At 35.7% G+C, this 17489-nt stretch overlaps 1 protein-coding gene across 1 annotated transcript; it reads right to left on the reverse strand.

The window, feature by feature from the left end:
• Positions 1-9624: 9624 nt before the first annotated feature.
• Positions 9625-16315, reverse strand: LOC149836547 (uncharacterized). Its single transcript, XM_090005423.1, has 6 exons — positions 16106-16315; positions 14785-14898; positions 14444-14651; positions 13841-13955; positions 13600-13758; positions 9625-9857 (listed from the first exon to the last, which is right to left on the reverse strand). Exons 1-6 carry the CDS (start codon positions 16196-16198, stop codon positions 9806-9808), a joined length of 741 nt encoding a protein of 246 aa, XP_089861549.1. The 5' UTR covers positions 16199-16315; the 3' UTR covers positions 9625-9805.
• Positions 16316-17489: the final 1174 nt, after the last annotated feature.

A 17489-nucleotide genomic window follows, 5' to 3' on the forward strand; every position in this document is an offset into this window, starting at 1 on the left:
TAGGTGACACCGTCCCAGCCATTTCCGGCTGGTGGGTGGCTGAAAAATGGCTAGACAGTCAAAAAATAAAAGAAATCAAGATTCCAGCCATTTCTAACTGGCCACCGACAGAAAAATGACCAGACTGGTAGCAACGGGTGCAGGCAATACCAGTCCGATGTCTGCCAGGAAATGACCAAAAGAAAGGGCAGAGTAAGGGGGTTCAAGACGTGGAGGAGAAAGGGGTGGTGGGAGGTTCCAGGTTTACTTGAACCTGGTTTCACCCTAAACCTGGTTTTGAGTGTCATCCAAATCAGATTGAAGGTCGAAACATAGCGACTGAAGAAAGCAGGGGATTTGAAAAACAATGCATGAAGCGAGTATTTAGCAAATTCCCGTAATGTTGTCAGTATCACGTTGGCTCTGAATCAATTTTCAAAACAATGCACGTAGAGGGAAAATACAATGAAACAAGAAGTAAGAAAACCAAGCTCTCTGTTACCTGGACTTCTCATAAAATTTGGGAAATGTGAAATTAGTGCTTTTGAGGAGTCTTCTGGTAACTATGGTTAGAACAAAGCCCAGTCCTTCACCTTGGGCCTGGAGGAACCGGAGGAGAAGCCAAGTTTGACTAGACCCTGCCTGAGATAACTCTGACCAGGTTCAGGCCCAAAAGTTGGTCTGTTTATGTGCATTGTCAGGTGGGACTCAAGGGGATTCCTACAACCTAGGCCTGTGTCCAGCCTTATTTGGCCCATACCAAGCTATGCATAGGGCTAAGCCAATTGCAATTAGGCCCAAATAAAGCTTGCTCAAGCTCATAAGAATGCTGAATTGAGTGCAAGATAACTAATTTACTTTACCCAGTGAAGCATGAACAAGGAGTTCTTGGCCTGGCTCAGCTTTAAGGATGTCAATGAAGTGAATTTTATCTGATATCCGGCTGTATTCAATTTTGTTTTGTTGCATTTGGTAAGCCAAAACATCTGATTATATGCAGATGGGGATATCGATTTGATTTTTTGCGACTGGATCACAGAAATATCTGATTTTGATGGAGATCCGCTATGAGCTTATCACCATCCAAATCCGAATTCAAATTTGATTTAATAATTATAAGATAAATTTCTAATTTCATCAATTTAAGATATAAATAATGATTTAATAATTATTGAAAAACTGTGGGCATTACACCTAAGGCATGATCATAGAGTGCACCAAACGAGAGGCCTGAGTAACTTGACTGATCAATTCATGTGTGTGTGTGTGGACATGCATGTATCTTTGTTTGTATCATTAACTGATCAATTCATTTTCTTTTAAGACGAAAGTCCTTGTGTGTCTCTATGAGTGGACATGTGTGCTATTTATGTAAATATATTTATTTATTTATATAAATATAAAAATATGAATATATTAATACATAAATATAAAATATATAAAAAAGAATTTTTGTTTTTTTTTAAATGACTATTAGTGATGGCTAAAATTGTCACTATTGGTAAAGTGTTGTTTTTCAAAGCAAAGACCTATAGTGACAGTTGGAACCATCACTATTGGTAAAGCATTGTTTTTTCAAAGCAAGGACTTGTAGTGATGGCTGAAGCCGTCGTTGTAGGTACCCTCTTGTGACGGAACTGACCGTCACTAGAGATTTTATTTAGTGATAGTTTGACCTGTCACTAAAATATTTAGTGACAGGACATCTAATGATGACTTATATTTTTAGTCACATATTTTATGGCTTTTAATGACAAAAAAAGTGTCACTAAAAGTCTATTTTATTGTAGTGCACAACTTAATAACTTTTATGTTTTGAGTTAGAATTAAAACCCCCTTTATGGTTCTCGATTTTGAGTTCCAAAACCATAATAGAAATATGTAATATAGACTAAAACAACAGAATAATGAGTAGTTTCAGAGAACACTTCGACCCATTAAATGATGAATTCTGAAAAAACATAAAAAAGAATAAAGAAACTAGACAAAAATACATTTTCAATGACATCTGATTTTTTGAAAAACAATAAAGGGGGCTGAAATACAATCCTGACAACATTCTTAAAACTGAAAAAGGTCCTAATAAAATATATGCAAACTTGAGGATGTTCGCATATATTTTATGCAAACTTTTTCAAATTTTAAGAACATTATCAAGGTTGTATTTTAGTTTTCCTTCATCGTTTTTCAACAAATCAGGTATCACCGGGAAGATATTTTAATATAATAATTTTTTTTGCATTTTTTTGGAATCCTTCATTTTTTGGGTCGAAACTATTGGTATGTGAATATGGATTATGAATATGAATTTATTACGAATCCATATTCGTGATAAATATGTACACGTGTGATGTATTTTAGTGTTCTCTTCTTTAACCCCACTTATTATTATTATGTTGTATTAAGTGTGGGGGCAAATGTGTAAATGTATTTCTCCTTATGAAGTTATGATAAATATAATCAAAACAGCCCACACATTTCTAGTTAAGGAAACATTTTCTAAAGGCCTATGATATTTTTGTCATCTTCTTCTTGTTCATGCAGAGAAACTTATTATGGTATCAGAGTTAAGCGTGATTGATGAGACGTCTCTAAGGTATGTTTCCATAGACCTCGATTTCATTTTGTGATTTGTCTATTTCAAATCGACTCTTTCTCCTTTTTGATATTTTCCTTGTTTTTCCTCAAATATTTTAAAACTCTTGTTTCCCTCAAATCTCTCTTTCTTTTAAATCTCTCCTCAATTATGTTAGATATGTTTCTTTATTCAGATATGATTGAATTTGATGAAAATTCCATCTGATTTCATGTCAAGTCTATTTCCCCTCATTCAGATTTGATCATATCTGATTTTTTACATCAGATTTATTTTGCGTTATTCAAATATGATCAGATCTGGCTTTCTCATGATAAATTTGACCATAAGCCAATCAAATCTGCCTTCTTTCATGCCATATTTGATTGCAAAGTGCAAATTGTGTTTCCTCTATTATGTCAATAGTACTAGGCCTGATTCAAAATTGTGAATTGTTTTTTGCTTGAGTTTGTATCTTCTTCTTGATTCTTAGGTATCTAACTTTCTTTCTTTCTTGATAAACCTACTTCAAATTGTTGGTTCTTGTGTAAGATCAAATATAAATTCTTTAAAGGAAAAATGACTTATTTTTATATCAATCTAAGCAAAATTCAATACTTTCAAGGTTCACAACTTCAGATAAAAAAAAAAGAAAATAGGAGGATCTCATTTTCTGATATATATTTAATCTTATTGAAGTAGGCATTTTCTCTCTAACATCCTTTCTCCCTTTGATTTTTGAATTTGTCATACCATGACTTCTAATCCTTCTTCTATTTCTCACAATTTGTCATCAAATTTTTTACTTCAATTAGTCTATGAAAAACTCAATAATTCTAATTTCCTAATTTAGAAAAGGCAAATTACTCCCTTTATAAGGAGTCAAGGTCTATTAGGACACTTGCATGGCTCTGTTCTGGTTCCACTTGAGTTTATTTTGTAGGATATAAAAGATGAGAATGGGCAAGTTATACCATTTATTTCGGTCAGCAATCCAAAGTTTATTAACTAGGAAAGAAGGGACCAAGCACTCGTGGCGTATATTACCTCCACTGTTTCTCAGAAAGTTCTGATTAGTGTTTTAGATTACTATACAACCATGCAATTGTGGATGCATTTGGCACAAATCTATTCTCAAATATTAAAGTCAAAGGTTATGTACTCGAAGCGTGAATTCCAAAATCTAAAAAAAGACAACAACGTCAACATTTTAGATTATTTAAACATGATCAAGACCACAACTGATCAATTGGCTCTAATTAGATGTAAAGTGTAAGAAAAAGATAAAGTGCAACAAAGACTTAATGGATTGGGGCCAGAGTATCACATGCTTGTTGTTACCTTAGGTTGCCAGTCAACTAAGCTCAAGGTTGCTTGAATATGAAATCACTCTCAAAGGATTGTTTGACAGTAAAAAATCAAGAGGAGTCTCATGATGTTCTCTACATAGGATCATTTTATGGGAGAGGTCGTGGATTTCATGAAAGAAATAATGGAGTAGGACGAGGTTTATTGCCTACTCCAAGGACACCTCCTTTATCTAATAATCAAGGACACAACATTCCCACTTGTTATTTGTGCAAGAGACCTGGGCACATAAAGACAAACTATTGGTTAAGGATGATCCCAAGTAAAATACTCAGTTAAACATGGTTCAAAATAATTAAGAAGTGGAAAATCCAAGACAACTCAATGGCCAATCAAATGAGACCAACAACCCTGTGCTTGATAAGAACATATTATTGGTTGCTTTTAATGGTCTGAATTTGGGGCAACAAATCATATAAGCGGTGATATGGATAAGTTTTCTACTTTGGTTTCTTATCATGGAAAAGGTAGTGTTATAATTGAAGATGAAACTTGACATTGTATATCACATGTTGATCAAGTTTTTGTTTCTATTTCCAGTTCTAAAACTCTTTCTTTGTCCAATGCCTTTTATGTTTCAAACATAAAAAAAAATTGGATCTCTGTTTTTAAACTTGTAGATGATACAAATTCAAGCATCTCATTTTACCCCTAATTCTGTTTATGTGAAGGATCTTCTTATAAAGAAGGTGTTCGCTAAAGGGGGGAGATGCAGGAATATATACATCTTTAAAGAGAGTCAAATCGGATCTGAAGAGTCAGTTACAAAGGTGCAACCAAAGTTGAAGTTGCTGTCATTATCGTCATCTTTTTTTTTTATGTCTTCAGTATCCTTCAGTCCAATAAGCCTAAAATATGACATAGTTGTTTAGCTCATTGTAATAAGTCTTTTGTTGAGGAACTTGTTTTAAATTGTCTAATTCCTGGGTCAAGTTTAGATAAACTGGCTAATGAGTCATTATGTCCAAGTTGTCAAGTGTGCAAGAGTCATGTATTGTCTTTCTCTTCATCAAATAATAATACTTTAATGCTTTTTTAAATTATTCACTCTGATGTTTGGGGTCCTGCACTCAAGACTTTGTTACCTAGGAGCAAGTATTATGTTATTTTTGTTGATGACTTTATCTGTTACACCTGGATATATTTTATGAAACATAAATTTGAGGTCTTAAATATCTTTCATTGATTCCACATGTTTGTTAGAAATCATTTTTCTAGTCTTACCCTTAATTTTCAATGTGATGAGGGTGGAGAGTTTTGTTTAAAGGAATTCATTGACTTTTTAAGTGAAAATGGAATTAATCGTAGAATATCATACTCGTATATACCTCAATAAAATAATATTGCAGAAAGAAAGTACTGTCATATTGTGGAGAGTAGTCTTGCAATGATTCATGCTAGTAATATGCCCTTATTCTTATAAATAGAGGCTTTTTAATATTTTGTTTTTGTTATAAACAAATTGCTTATAAAGAGGTGGACATAGGTCACCATTTTACATGTTATATGGAAAGCACCCAAATTATGATGAGCTGAAGGTGTGGGGCTACATTTGCTATGTCCATGTAGACAAGTCCTTAAGGATTGAGTTTGATAAAAGCGCCCTAGTGTCTAGATTTGTTGGGTATGCAAATGAGTATAAAGGGTAGCATTGTTTTGATCCATCTGAAAAATGCATCTAGATATCCAAAAATGCAGTGTTTTATGAACTATTGTATCAAGATATGACTAACGATAAATGTGCTCCAGTTACAACCAACATTGCAACTCACATGGATTTTTATCAGCCTTGGCTTAACGTTGCCTAATTGTTCTCCATGACAAAGTGCTCAAGATATGAATGTTGAGGAATTAAAGTCTCCTATGCAGAGTATTGATCATGGATCGCTTCAAGCTAATTTTCAAAGATTCAAAAAAGGTTTTGTTTATAGAAGAAGACCAAAAGATTCAGATATAGAGCCAAGAATAGAAGAACTTTCATATGATGCATGTGACAATGTTGAACCAAGGAGATCAACTGGGATTTGACATCCAGTTGAAAGATGGGTGAGTTATGATAATTTTTCAGCAGATCATCAATTATTTCTAGCTGAAATAACTAAGCATGATAAACCTAATTCTTATAATCAAGCTTCAAGACACAAGAGATGGGTAGAGGCCATGAATGAAGAGATAAAGGCTTTACATGAATGTCAAACATGAGAGATCATACCACGACCTAAGAAGAAAAATGTTATTGGCTCACGATGGGTGCATAAAATAAAATATAAGTCAAATGGATCAATATAGCGATATAAGGTAAGGTTAGTTGCCAAAGGTTTCACTCAAGAATATGGATTGGATTATGAGGAGACATTCAACCCAGTTGTTAAAATGTGTACCATCAGATTAATTTTATCTCTTGGTGTTTATTACAAGTGGCCCTTGAATCAATTAGATGTGAAAAATATATTTTTGCACGATGACCTACATGAAGAAGTGTATATTGAGCAACTATCAGGGTATGAAACATGCCTCAAGATCTGAGTTCAAAAGTTTTTCTCTAGAGATTAAAAAACACGGCTATTATTCACTATATATTTTCAAAAGGGAAGGAATAATTACATTGTTGCTCATTTATATTGATGACATTATTGTTATTGGGAATTCAGAAGAGCACATCAAAGAGGTCAAATCTCTATTGAATATGAGCTTTTACATGAAGGTCTATAGACAATTAAAGTATTTTCTAAGAGTTGAGGTTGATAGAAATGATGATGGCGGTCTCATTATGACTCAACATAAATACACCATGAATTTGCTTGCCAAAATAGGTATGAAAGATTGCAAACCAGCACCCACACCAAGTCCAATGCATCAAAAATTGAGTAGCCTAGATGGAGAATTATGCAGAGATCCCATAAAATACAATATCATAGTAGGTATGCTCCAATATCTCACCTTCACTCGTCCTGACATTACATATGCAGTCAATCAAGTGTCGCAATTTATGCATGAGCTGAAAATCAGTCATATGGAGCCAGAAAAAGAATGTTGAGATATTTGAAAGGTACCACAGGAGATGAGTTAGTATATAAAATAAGAAAATATGCATTGCCATTAATGGCCTACTCTGATGCTGATACTGGAGATTCAGATGAAAGGCGCTCAATTTCTGGTTATTGTGTGTTTATCAGTGACAATCTTATATCATGGAGTAGTAGGAAACAAAAGGTAGTTGAAAGATCCAGTATTGAGGCTGAGTATAAAGCTATGATAACAGACACTTAAGAATTGACATGGCTGAGATTTTTTTTTATAGAACTAGGCAAAAATGTATCACGGCCTATCTTGTTTTGCGACAACTAAAGTGCGATTAGAATATCACTGAATCCAGTTCAACATAACAAAACTAAGCATATTGAAATAGACCAGCACTTCATTAGATAGAAATTTGAAGGAGAGATGAAGGCCAAGTTTGTGGGAATGGAGAACCAGGTAGCTGATAGCTTCACTAAAGGGCTGACCGTATAAGGATTTTGGTATTTGAAGAACAAATTGTTCATAGTAAAAACCATGCACCACTTGAGGAAGGCTATTGGGACGTGAATATGGATCCGATTCCGATCCATATTCACGATAAATTTGTACACTTGTGATGTATTTTAGTGTTCTCTTCTTTAACCTCACTTATTATTATTATGTATTAAGCATGGGAGCAAATATGTAAATGTATTTTTCTTTCTGAAGTTGTGATAAATATAATCAAAACAGCCCACGAGTTTCTAGTTGAGGAAATGTTTTTTGAAGGCTTGTGATATTCTTGCCTTCTTCTTCTTGTCCCTCTAAAGAAACATATTAGAAATGTCATCTGAAACTACTCTTTATTCGGTTGTTCCAGCTTGAAGGGCATATTTCTATTCCAATTTTGGAACAAAAAAATGGGAACCCTATATGGTTTTCGGTTTTGACTTAAAACATGAAAGTTATAAGGTTGTGTCTTTGTAAAAAAAGTCACATATTTAAGAAAAAGTTTGCGTATACAGGAGAAAGTTCACATGTGCGAAGGGTAAAAAGGTTTTTATATATTCAGAAATTTGCGATTTTGTACATTGAGAGAATATAAAAAATTGTAGGGGTTTTAAGAAAACATGTCAAATTAGCTGTACAATACCATCATTTTTCGGATAACTAATTTACTTTACCGAGTCAAGCGAGAACAAGGAGTTATTGGTCTGCTTTAGGGAGGTCAATGAAGCAGATTTTGTCTGATATCCGACTGAATTCAATTCTATTTGTTGCATTTGGTAAGCCAAAACAATATCTGATTATATGCGGATGCGGATACCGTTTTGATTTTTTGCAAATGAATTCCAGTAATATCTAAATTTGATGGAGATCCGGTATGAGCTTGTCACCATCCAAATCCGAATTCAAATTTGAATTTGTTTCCATTTAATCGAATATGGTATTGGCACCATCTGATCCGAATACGAACCGTTTACCTCCCTACACAGCTCATATAAGGTTGTTAGAAAGAAAAAATTATACACTTCAAGAATCATTTTTGAACATAGCACATTGTACAGTAGTTGGTTGATGTATATAGCTTGTAAGTTTTTCTTTTTGATTTAGCATGGAGACACAGGGACGTCTCATTATGGGCTGATATGTGTCACGTTGACAGTGGGTCTGAGTTGTTGCCCTCAGTTCTACATGAGCACTCCCCTCCTGCCCAGATAGTTTCCCATTTGGCTTAGGTCTTGCGGCAAAGGATTCACACACCGCGTATCGAATTGTCAACCTCCTTTAACTTGAAAGCCTTAAGCCAACCCACCTAGCCAGGTGTGCGGATCACTTGTGGGCATATAGCTTGTAGGTTCGAGGTTTATATATTGCCATTGTCAACATCACAAAAATGGTCTTAACTTGAGATAAGCCAGCTCAAGCTCAGCTCAAGCTCAGCTCAAGCTCATAGCCAGTTGAGACAGCTCGCTAAATCTAAGCCTAAACAAGCCGAGCTTAAAAAGTTTGGGCTCGGTACATAAGCCTAAACAAAAATTCACTGACTGTAAGACTGTAGAAGTTAAGCTAAACATATTGGTGCTGCCATCCAGAGAATGGTAGGGCCATCCGTATCAACATAAAAGATTAAGCAAATATTTGAAAAATTCCTCCTACATTAATTAACATATGTTGGAAGAAAACTATGGGACTTCCTTTCTCAACACCACCGCATAAAAATCAAGTAACCAACCAAAAATTTCCGTTAACTAGTAACCAACCAAAAATTTCCGTTAACTAGCTGTATAAATTAGCAATCATATGCCTAAAATCATCAACGGCCAACAAAGGAAAAATGTTGGCTACACTCTATAATGCCATACTCTTTTGCAGAAACTCACAGATGCAAGCTTTATTTGATCAATCTGACCCATATATGTGCTCAACACAGTTCGTCTTTAGGAAATGCACTAAGAAGAACATAAGTTTTTCAATCATGATGTGTTACGGGTTGTTGATATAAGTGCAACCAGACAATCTGTTTTTTATTAAATAAACCATGTATATCATATCCATAGGGCTTGATCCAAATAATAATAATAAAAAAAAAAATAGAAAGCAAAAAAAAAAGGGTTGTTTCTTCGAGAGAGTATGGTATAATCAAGTGTAGCCAACATTTTCCCACCAACACACTTAAAACTTGTTATCTAATCTCTCTCTCCTGCTAAAATGTATTATTTATTTTCCCTTGTCATATATGACAAAAGTTTCATGAGAAGATTCACATGCATATCAAAAAGATCTAAATATGGTAGAGTTGTATGCATATATCCATATTGATAGTGAATTTACATGTCTACATGATGATCCGGTACACGTTTTCCTCTTCATGATTATGATTCAGTCAGACACTTCTCGTACTTTTGGTAGCACGATCCGTAGGAATCCATCTCTGCAGCCACACACACACATGCATAAACAACCAGAAGACTTTAAGTCGGAAAAGTGAGAATAAAATGTTAGAGCAAAATTTCAACCACCAAGATTCAACCGAGGGCTCAGGATCCTCTGAGTTGAATTGCTTCTCGTGTAGGTTGAACAAGTGAGCAGGATGATTAAGCCACTAAGTTTGCTTCAAAAGCCAATTTGGCTTGTCTACATCAAAAAGATCCTATTGGCACATTAGCAACCTTGGATCATAAGGGCAGTCTTTTCCATGTCAAGATTCAGCATAACATTTACTGTTGTTCTTTGGACCAATCAGCATAATAGACAACTACATGCAATTAACTGAAACGTAGGAGAAAGAATGAGTTTCCCTCAATTTCACAGACGAATGTGATTTCTGCATTGGAAAGTTGAGACTTTCTTGGTCATTCCTCTGTAAATTGGACTACTACGCAGGAAACTAGCAGTTTGCACGAATTTACATAATAATTAAGGAGTGTTGTAGGCAGAGCTGTCCGGGAATGTTTCAGACTAGAAGAATCAAGATGATTTGGATGAAGTTGAAATTACAGTTCTGTTCAATGGACCTCAAATACAGCAAGTCTGAAGAAACCTCTGAAACTTCTTATGAGCAGAAGGAGATCACAAAGGAACCCACGCTTACTATAAACAATAAAACAGTGCTGAGCCAATAACTCACCAAAGACTCAGGCCCATGTTGGCAAGGTGTGCCTTGACACTCATACGGGTGATGTGAATCAACCACAACCTCTTGCCTATGAAGTTCCTTGCGTGGAACATTAAGGGGGTTGGGAAGAAGGTGGGAAAGGCGCATAGTGGCCGAATTGTTTGGATTCCATAGGGTGGATGAAGCTTTCCTACTGGAAACTAAAGGCAGATTTTCTACCCCAGCTTTAGAAGGAATTCCCTTCCTATCATTGTGTTGGTAATTTTGAGTATTCAGAAAACAGTAGAATCAACTGTTTTTGGGACCATACTGCAGTCTCTATTTTGGTGGAGCTAATGACCGAACAACTTATGACCGTCATAGTTGATGATAAACAGGACCTGATCATGGTTATGGGAATTTATGGACATAACTTGAAGAGCAGTTCTTTATGGCAATTGATGGAACTTCACCGTAGAGGCGTTCCATGGTCAGTTTTAGGTGATTGGAACACTACTAGGTCTACATGCGAGAGGCAAGGAACATTGGCCGAGCATCCAGACTGTTCGAGATTTAAAGAAATGATTACTAATTGTGTGTTGACTGAGTTTTGGATTTTGGAGCATCCACAGTCACTTGGCAGAATGGTCAGCAGGGAATTAATTTCAGAGCAAGAAAGTTAGACAAAGCTCTTATTAATGATGCATGGATCGATAAGTTTCCCAACACGAATTGTTTGTTGATCCCCAGATCTGTGTCGCATCACAAGGGTATTTTGGTAAATAGTTGTCCTGGTATTAAGCCATAGTTTTCTTTCAAGTTATTCAAGTTTTGGATGAAGCATCAAGAATGTGAAAATATTATCCACGCAGCTTGGACATCTACATTCAAAGGTTGTCAGATGTTTATCTTGGTTAAAATGTTAGAAATGGTTAAGAAATATGAGTAGATGGTAAAAAATAGCTATAGTTGATATACCTTGTAGAATTAAGGAGATTTTCAATAATGTGGAACAATGCCAAAGTCAGGCAGATGCGGGTGATGCAGAAAGTATTGCTAAAGAGCTTTTGCTTAGAGACCAACTTCAAGTTCTCTATGAGATAGAAGAGTCTAGGTGGAGGCAAAAAGCTCGTTGTAAGTGGATTGATGAGGGCGGAATACGGCCCTTTTTCATGCCACTATCAAGAGAAAACATTATGAGACGAAAGATCCTTATACTAGAGAAAGAGGATGGCTCTCAAGTTAACTCCCCATTACAAATTAAAGAGGAAGTTGTGTGTCACTTCTATCGTTTATTCTTAGCCGCCAATACTTCTCAGGATTGCTTTAGTGGGATTGTTGATCCTTCTGTCTCGATCGAGGAAAATAATTACTTGTCTTCACACGTCACAGAAGAAGAGATAAAGACAATCGCCTTTGATTTACACTCAGAGTGCACCAAGGCCTAATGGTTTTTTCGTGATGTTTTTTCAAGAATATGGCACATAATTCAGAGACTTTTGTAAGGCTATTAATGATTTCTTTAGAAAGGACCACCTTCTACGTCAGGTGAACTGTACTAATATAATTTTACTTCCCAAAGTAGGACAAACATGATTGAATCAATTTAAACCGTTCAGCTTGGCTAATTTTGTATATAAAGTTATCTCTAGAATTATAGTTAATCGAATGTCGAGTATTCTTCAGTGAATTATTAGTCAAAATCAACGGGCATGTCCGAAAGGCAGGAATACACGACAGTGTTCTTCTAACTCATGAATTGCTCAAATTACCTAGCCAAGAGCAAAAGAAAAGCTGCCATCTTCAAAACTAATCTCTCTAAAGCATATGAACGAATAAGTTGGGAGTATTTGGAAGACACTCCTTTTCTTTGGTTTTGATATTTGGTGGTGTAACAGGATCATGGAGGGTGTTCAATCCCCCCTTCTCAGTAATCATTAACAGAGCGTCTACTAGACAGTTTTGGAGTAGCCGGGGTATAAGGCAAGGTGATCCAATGTCTTCCTATCTGTTACTACTTGTTATGGAATGCTTATCTAGACACTGGTTTCAAGCTGAAAGCCAGGGTATTATTAATCCTGTTGATGTCTATGGAAGCAAATGACTTCACTCATTCTATGCCGACAATGCCTTATTATTATTATTATTATTATTATTATTATTATTATTATTATTATTTCTTCTTCTTGATCATGGCCTGGACATGGAGTTTAAACTCTTGGACTCCAACAGCGCCAGGATGGGTGAAGGTTAATATTTATGGGATATACAGTCGTCAGTGGCATTTAGGATTTACAATCAGAAATCATACATGCTATTTCATGGAAGCAGGATGCTTTTCAATGGATGGCAGAATCGAGGATTTAGAATGGGTAGGCTGGCTGGAGGTGATTCAAAGAATCCAAACTCCTATGAAGGTGGTCATTGAGACTTGCCAACCAGATTTGGTGACTAAGATCAATGTTGCGATGGACGGTAGGGGATGCCTCTTTTGTGTACCTGATACGCTGCTCTCTTCTTTGTATAGCTTTCAATGTGTTCATGTGGATAAGGTGTACAAAAGATGTTCAATTTTTTGTTAGATCTTTAGCAAAGTTGGCAAAAGGTGGGATGGGCAAATTTTGGAAAGATCATCCCCCTAACTGGCACCCTCTGATTGAGGGATGATTTCTGTTTTGGCTTTTGTATCTCTCCTGTGTATATCAATAAACCGGTAGGGGTCCCCCAAACCCCAACTTGCCTATCAAAAAAAAAAAAAGACTGCCCTTTCACTGTAGTATAGGACATTGCAGGCCAAGATGGTTGTATCCCATGATTTAGACAATCTCATAAATGTTTAATAGTGAAGTTAGATAATAATCACAGAATGGTTGAGTTGAAGCTTCAATTGTAATGAATGCATTTGAAATGTGAGACAAAGAACATGAGATCGGTTTCATGCTTGTATGGCATTTCTGCAAGCTAATCTTTTGGAGGAAATTTCTTCTACTGATAATGTAAGAAGTTATCTACTAATTCCCAAATTTGTACAGAAGCGAATGTAGAAGGAATAAGAATGAAATTTGTGCACGAGACTTACACAAACTCTGCAGAGACACGATCTTTGTTCACATCACTGGGAAGAAGCCAGACAATCCGGTATGGACCCTGACAAATCTCCTTCCTGTGATATGTAACTGCTGTGTCGCCCCTTCCACTTGAGCACCATTGGTTCAAACGTCTCCCGGACACCACCAAGCTAAAAAAAAATGGAACAAAATTTCTGAAAATAGAAATCTAATAAAATGAGTTTACGGAAATCCAAGTCACATAAGCCATACTTTTTCTCATCCATCTCAACTCGTATATTCTTATTACTGACACCAGGAAGTTCTATTGCAAGGATATAATTAGAGGCACACTCTGCAACATCCATCCGTGGTGACCACTGCTGACCTGTGTTAGATTTCCAGATGAGAACAATCAACCCAAAAAGTTTGAAAGAGCACATTGAAACAGTAACTTTGTACCGCAATATGGAACACCATATACTTTTGAAACAGCAGCAGCAAATGTTTAAAACCAAGAACAGCTTGATACTTGGACACAAATGGTCTAGTTAAATTGCTGGTGGTAAGCTTCTGCTTTTTCTTCTTCTTTTTCTTTTAAATATGGCAAATAAGCTAGAGAGATAGACCATGAATAGATTATGGATGAAGATGAATAATCAAATTAAATTTCACAAAAAACCATAAATTGCAGAATTCCTGCTTCAGCACCTGTTTAAAAAAAAACATCTTGACATGTTTCCGGGCAGAAAGAAAAATATTAAGAAGCAGATGATCAATGGATTAAGGATGAATATCAAAAGAAGACACTTGACAAAAATACAATATTAGGTAGACAAAAGAGAATCAAGCACGCTAAGTTATAGAGACAGATACCCTTGACATTGGCGGTTTGTTTTGAGCAATGCTGTTTTTCTTCATAACATTCACCGGCCTTACATAAACCACTGCCAGGCCTTGCAAATCTAGGAGGCTCAGTTGTAACTGAATCAAAATTATTTATCACTGGTTGGTACTCTGTGAATTTTGGAAAATCTGCTGATTTCTGAACTGTCCTAGCAAATGTGGGTGGCTCGAAATTGCCCTGTTGGCATGAATTAACACAAACAAAGTTTGAACTTTCATAATAATATAATGAGAGCTTTTGCAGAAATGCTATAACTAATCCATCATAAGAATGTTTACTAGAACTTGGGGATCAGGACATAATAAAAAACCTCCTTGATTGAAACTTGACGCATAAAGCAGGCTTGAGACATCGACCCTTGGCGTGCAAAGAGCACTCTGTTATCACGCCTCTGGATAACAGAACTCAGTGTGCTGCTGCAATTCTGTGCAAGATGAAACCGGAATAAAAAAATCTTGTAAAGAGCACCAGACGACCAATGGAAGGAAAAGAGAAACAAATAATTTATAATTATTTTGGTTAAACTTCTATAATCTTATGCTTCAAACTCCAACATTATATGCTTGGGAACACACGTCTAAATTATCCATTCATGATTCATAATAACCAATAGAAATATAATTTTTATCATTAGAAAACGAGAACACTGAATCAATGAATCCCAATTTGATGTTAAACTTTTGATGATATCTGGTTCTGCAAGTGTGTAACACAAAAATCAAAGTGGACAAAGCCTTACAAGATGAAACATGGTGTAATGAAAGATGTTCTGCCTTCTCTTGGGCATTGTTTAGTGGCGTCTGCTCAATTTTTTAAGCCTTGACAAATCGAATCTCATACAAAAATAAATGTATGATATATCCCATCAGTTGGAAAACATGGTTTCATCGGGTAGAGTCACCCTATCTTAAACAAGAATCGGTTTCGAATCCCATCAGAGACTATTTCCCGGCCTGGCTATCTGGAATAGAAGAAGAATGCATGGTTTCAAACAAATTTATTCCATCATCAACCCTTCAGCTAAACACCAAAAAACCATCCACCTCCATTAGCAGTTTGAGCCTACTCACAGGCGCCTCAAACTCTCAAGAGTATAGTCCTTAGGTCTTAGCTTTCAGATTAATGTTTTTAATAAAATCAGGTCCAAATCAATCAGAATTCGACAGACAAAACAATCCAAAGGCCCCTCAAAATTCTACAAAAAATCTCAAAAAAGAAGAAACGACAAAGTATGCAAAATTAATAACAAAGCAAGCACACAACAGCCCTCCAGATATATAATCATAAACAAAGCGTGACTAAACCAGTCAGAAATTGTTAATAAAAGCAAACCAAAGACATCCACTAAAAGAATCTACAATATTTTTCCATGAGTTAACAACAAAGAATGCAAAAATAAAAATAATAATAATCAACCAAGCAAAACACCACCCAGATACTTAAATCATAAGATTAACATTAACAAAACCAAACTCCTTAATGGGTTCAAAATTAAAATTATAAAGCATCAAAACATGCCAAATATATCAAAAGCAAAGAGAACCCAAATCAATGAACTAAACAACATGCAAATTCTGCAGCAGAGAGAATCAAACACCCAAACCAAAGAAAACCATGATTCTGGGTCTTACCATAGGGAAGAGATGATTGCCCTTCACTTCTTCACTCCCACCAAGGTGACAAGCAATCATGGACATTCTCCTCTGCACAATTTGATTCTCCATCTGAATGTTTCTGCCAACCAAATCAAAGGATAATAGAGGGCACCCACTTAAGAGTTCCCCCAGAGGAGTGAGTTTCTCTTCTTATGTGGATGGTTTTTAAGATTGGGTAGTGAAGCTTTTGTTAAAAATTTAGCTAGATTTATAGGATCTTTGCAAGCTTAGGTGGTGGCTCTACAAACCAGTGGGCCAAACTCTTGAGATGTTTAAGCTTACTTTTACCTTTTCGGAAACTGACCTACCAAAATATCTGCATCCTGTTGATAATGCCAAGTGGACAAGGAGTATCCAGTCACAAACGACTAAAAACATCTACTAAACGGCCGTTAATTTATCGTCGAAATTTAAATCTCTCATATCTTTTGCGTTTTTATCCGGAATATATCGGCAAAATGAATACATATACAAGTTAGAAAATTTTAGTCTACTGAGAATTTCCAACACCTTTGTTGCAAATCCAACCATGCAGATGTGTTCGGGTGAATTATCAACTGTTAGATCTTGTATTTTTGATGAAAAAAATATAATTTTTGGATTTTTCAATATTTATGAAGGTTATGAGTCATTGATTTTAAAGGCTTAAAAAGTCTTGTTTATGTATGCATCATAATCGGATGGTCCTTATAAAACAAAGCATGTAGATCACATCCGTATGGTTAGATTTAAGAGAAGAAAAAAAATCTATGAAAATTATGGTTCACACAGTAGTTCTCATATTTCGAGTTCTCATATTTTAATAACTCAAAAATTATGGGTAAAAGTGATAACAAAAATATGTAAAAAAAATAAAATGTCGCTTTATTGACTAATGATAGAAATAACTTGGCCACAAATGTAACAATTAAAAAAAAAACAGAAGTGGCATTTTTGAAAATAACGTTTTATTTTGACCGCATAAAATGGGTAACAACGCGATATTTGTTACACTTGTAATATCATTAAGGAGCCACGTGATATGATGGCACTCCTTTGTTCTTGTGCCTCACTATGATCTGGACCGTTAGCCATGAAGTCCGACCCGCCAGATATTGTGGGTGGGACAATCATATACGCATATATCAAGCTGGGTTTGAGATGGCAAACGGATCTTTTTGGGTTAATTAGATCCTGACCGTCAATTTTGCATATGTGTAGATCACCCCTTTACTGCAATCTACCTGTCTCTTGGTTAAGCTCAAGATATATGGGTTGGACTAATGTCCATCATGAATGGTAGCCAAGGCTCGACTGTATGAATGAAGCCGTGGTCTCATATCACAGCCATGCGATGCCATGCATCCTACCATGATATGAA

Source organism: Nuphar pumila, chromosome 5 (genome assembly GCF_984573655.1).
Source record: "Nuphar pumila chromosome 5, dmNupPumi1.hap1.1, whole genome shotgun sequence".
NCBI lineage: Eukaryota > Viridiplantae > Streptophyta > Magnoliopsida > Nymphaeales > Nymphaeaceae > Nuphar > Nuphar pumila.

Excerpts from the sequence above, each read along its gene's own strand:
- LOC149836547 (XM_090005423.1), bottom strand. The coding sequence starts at position 16,198 with ATGGAGAATCAAATTGTGCAGAGGAGAATGTCCATGATTGCTTGTCAC. Across the intron at positions 13,956-14,443 it reads ACAAACCGCCAATGTCAAGG|GTCAGCAGTGGTCACCACGG; the intron begins GTATCTGTCTCT and ends AATCTAACACAG. Across the intron at positions 9,858-13,599 it reads CGTGTCTCTGCAGAGTTTGT|AGATGGATTCCTACGGATCG; the intron begins GTAAGTCTCGTG and ends GTGTGGCTGCAG.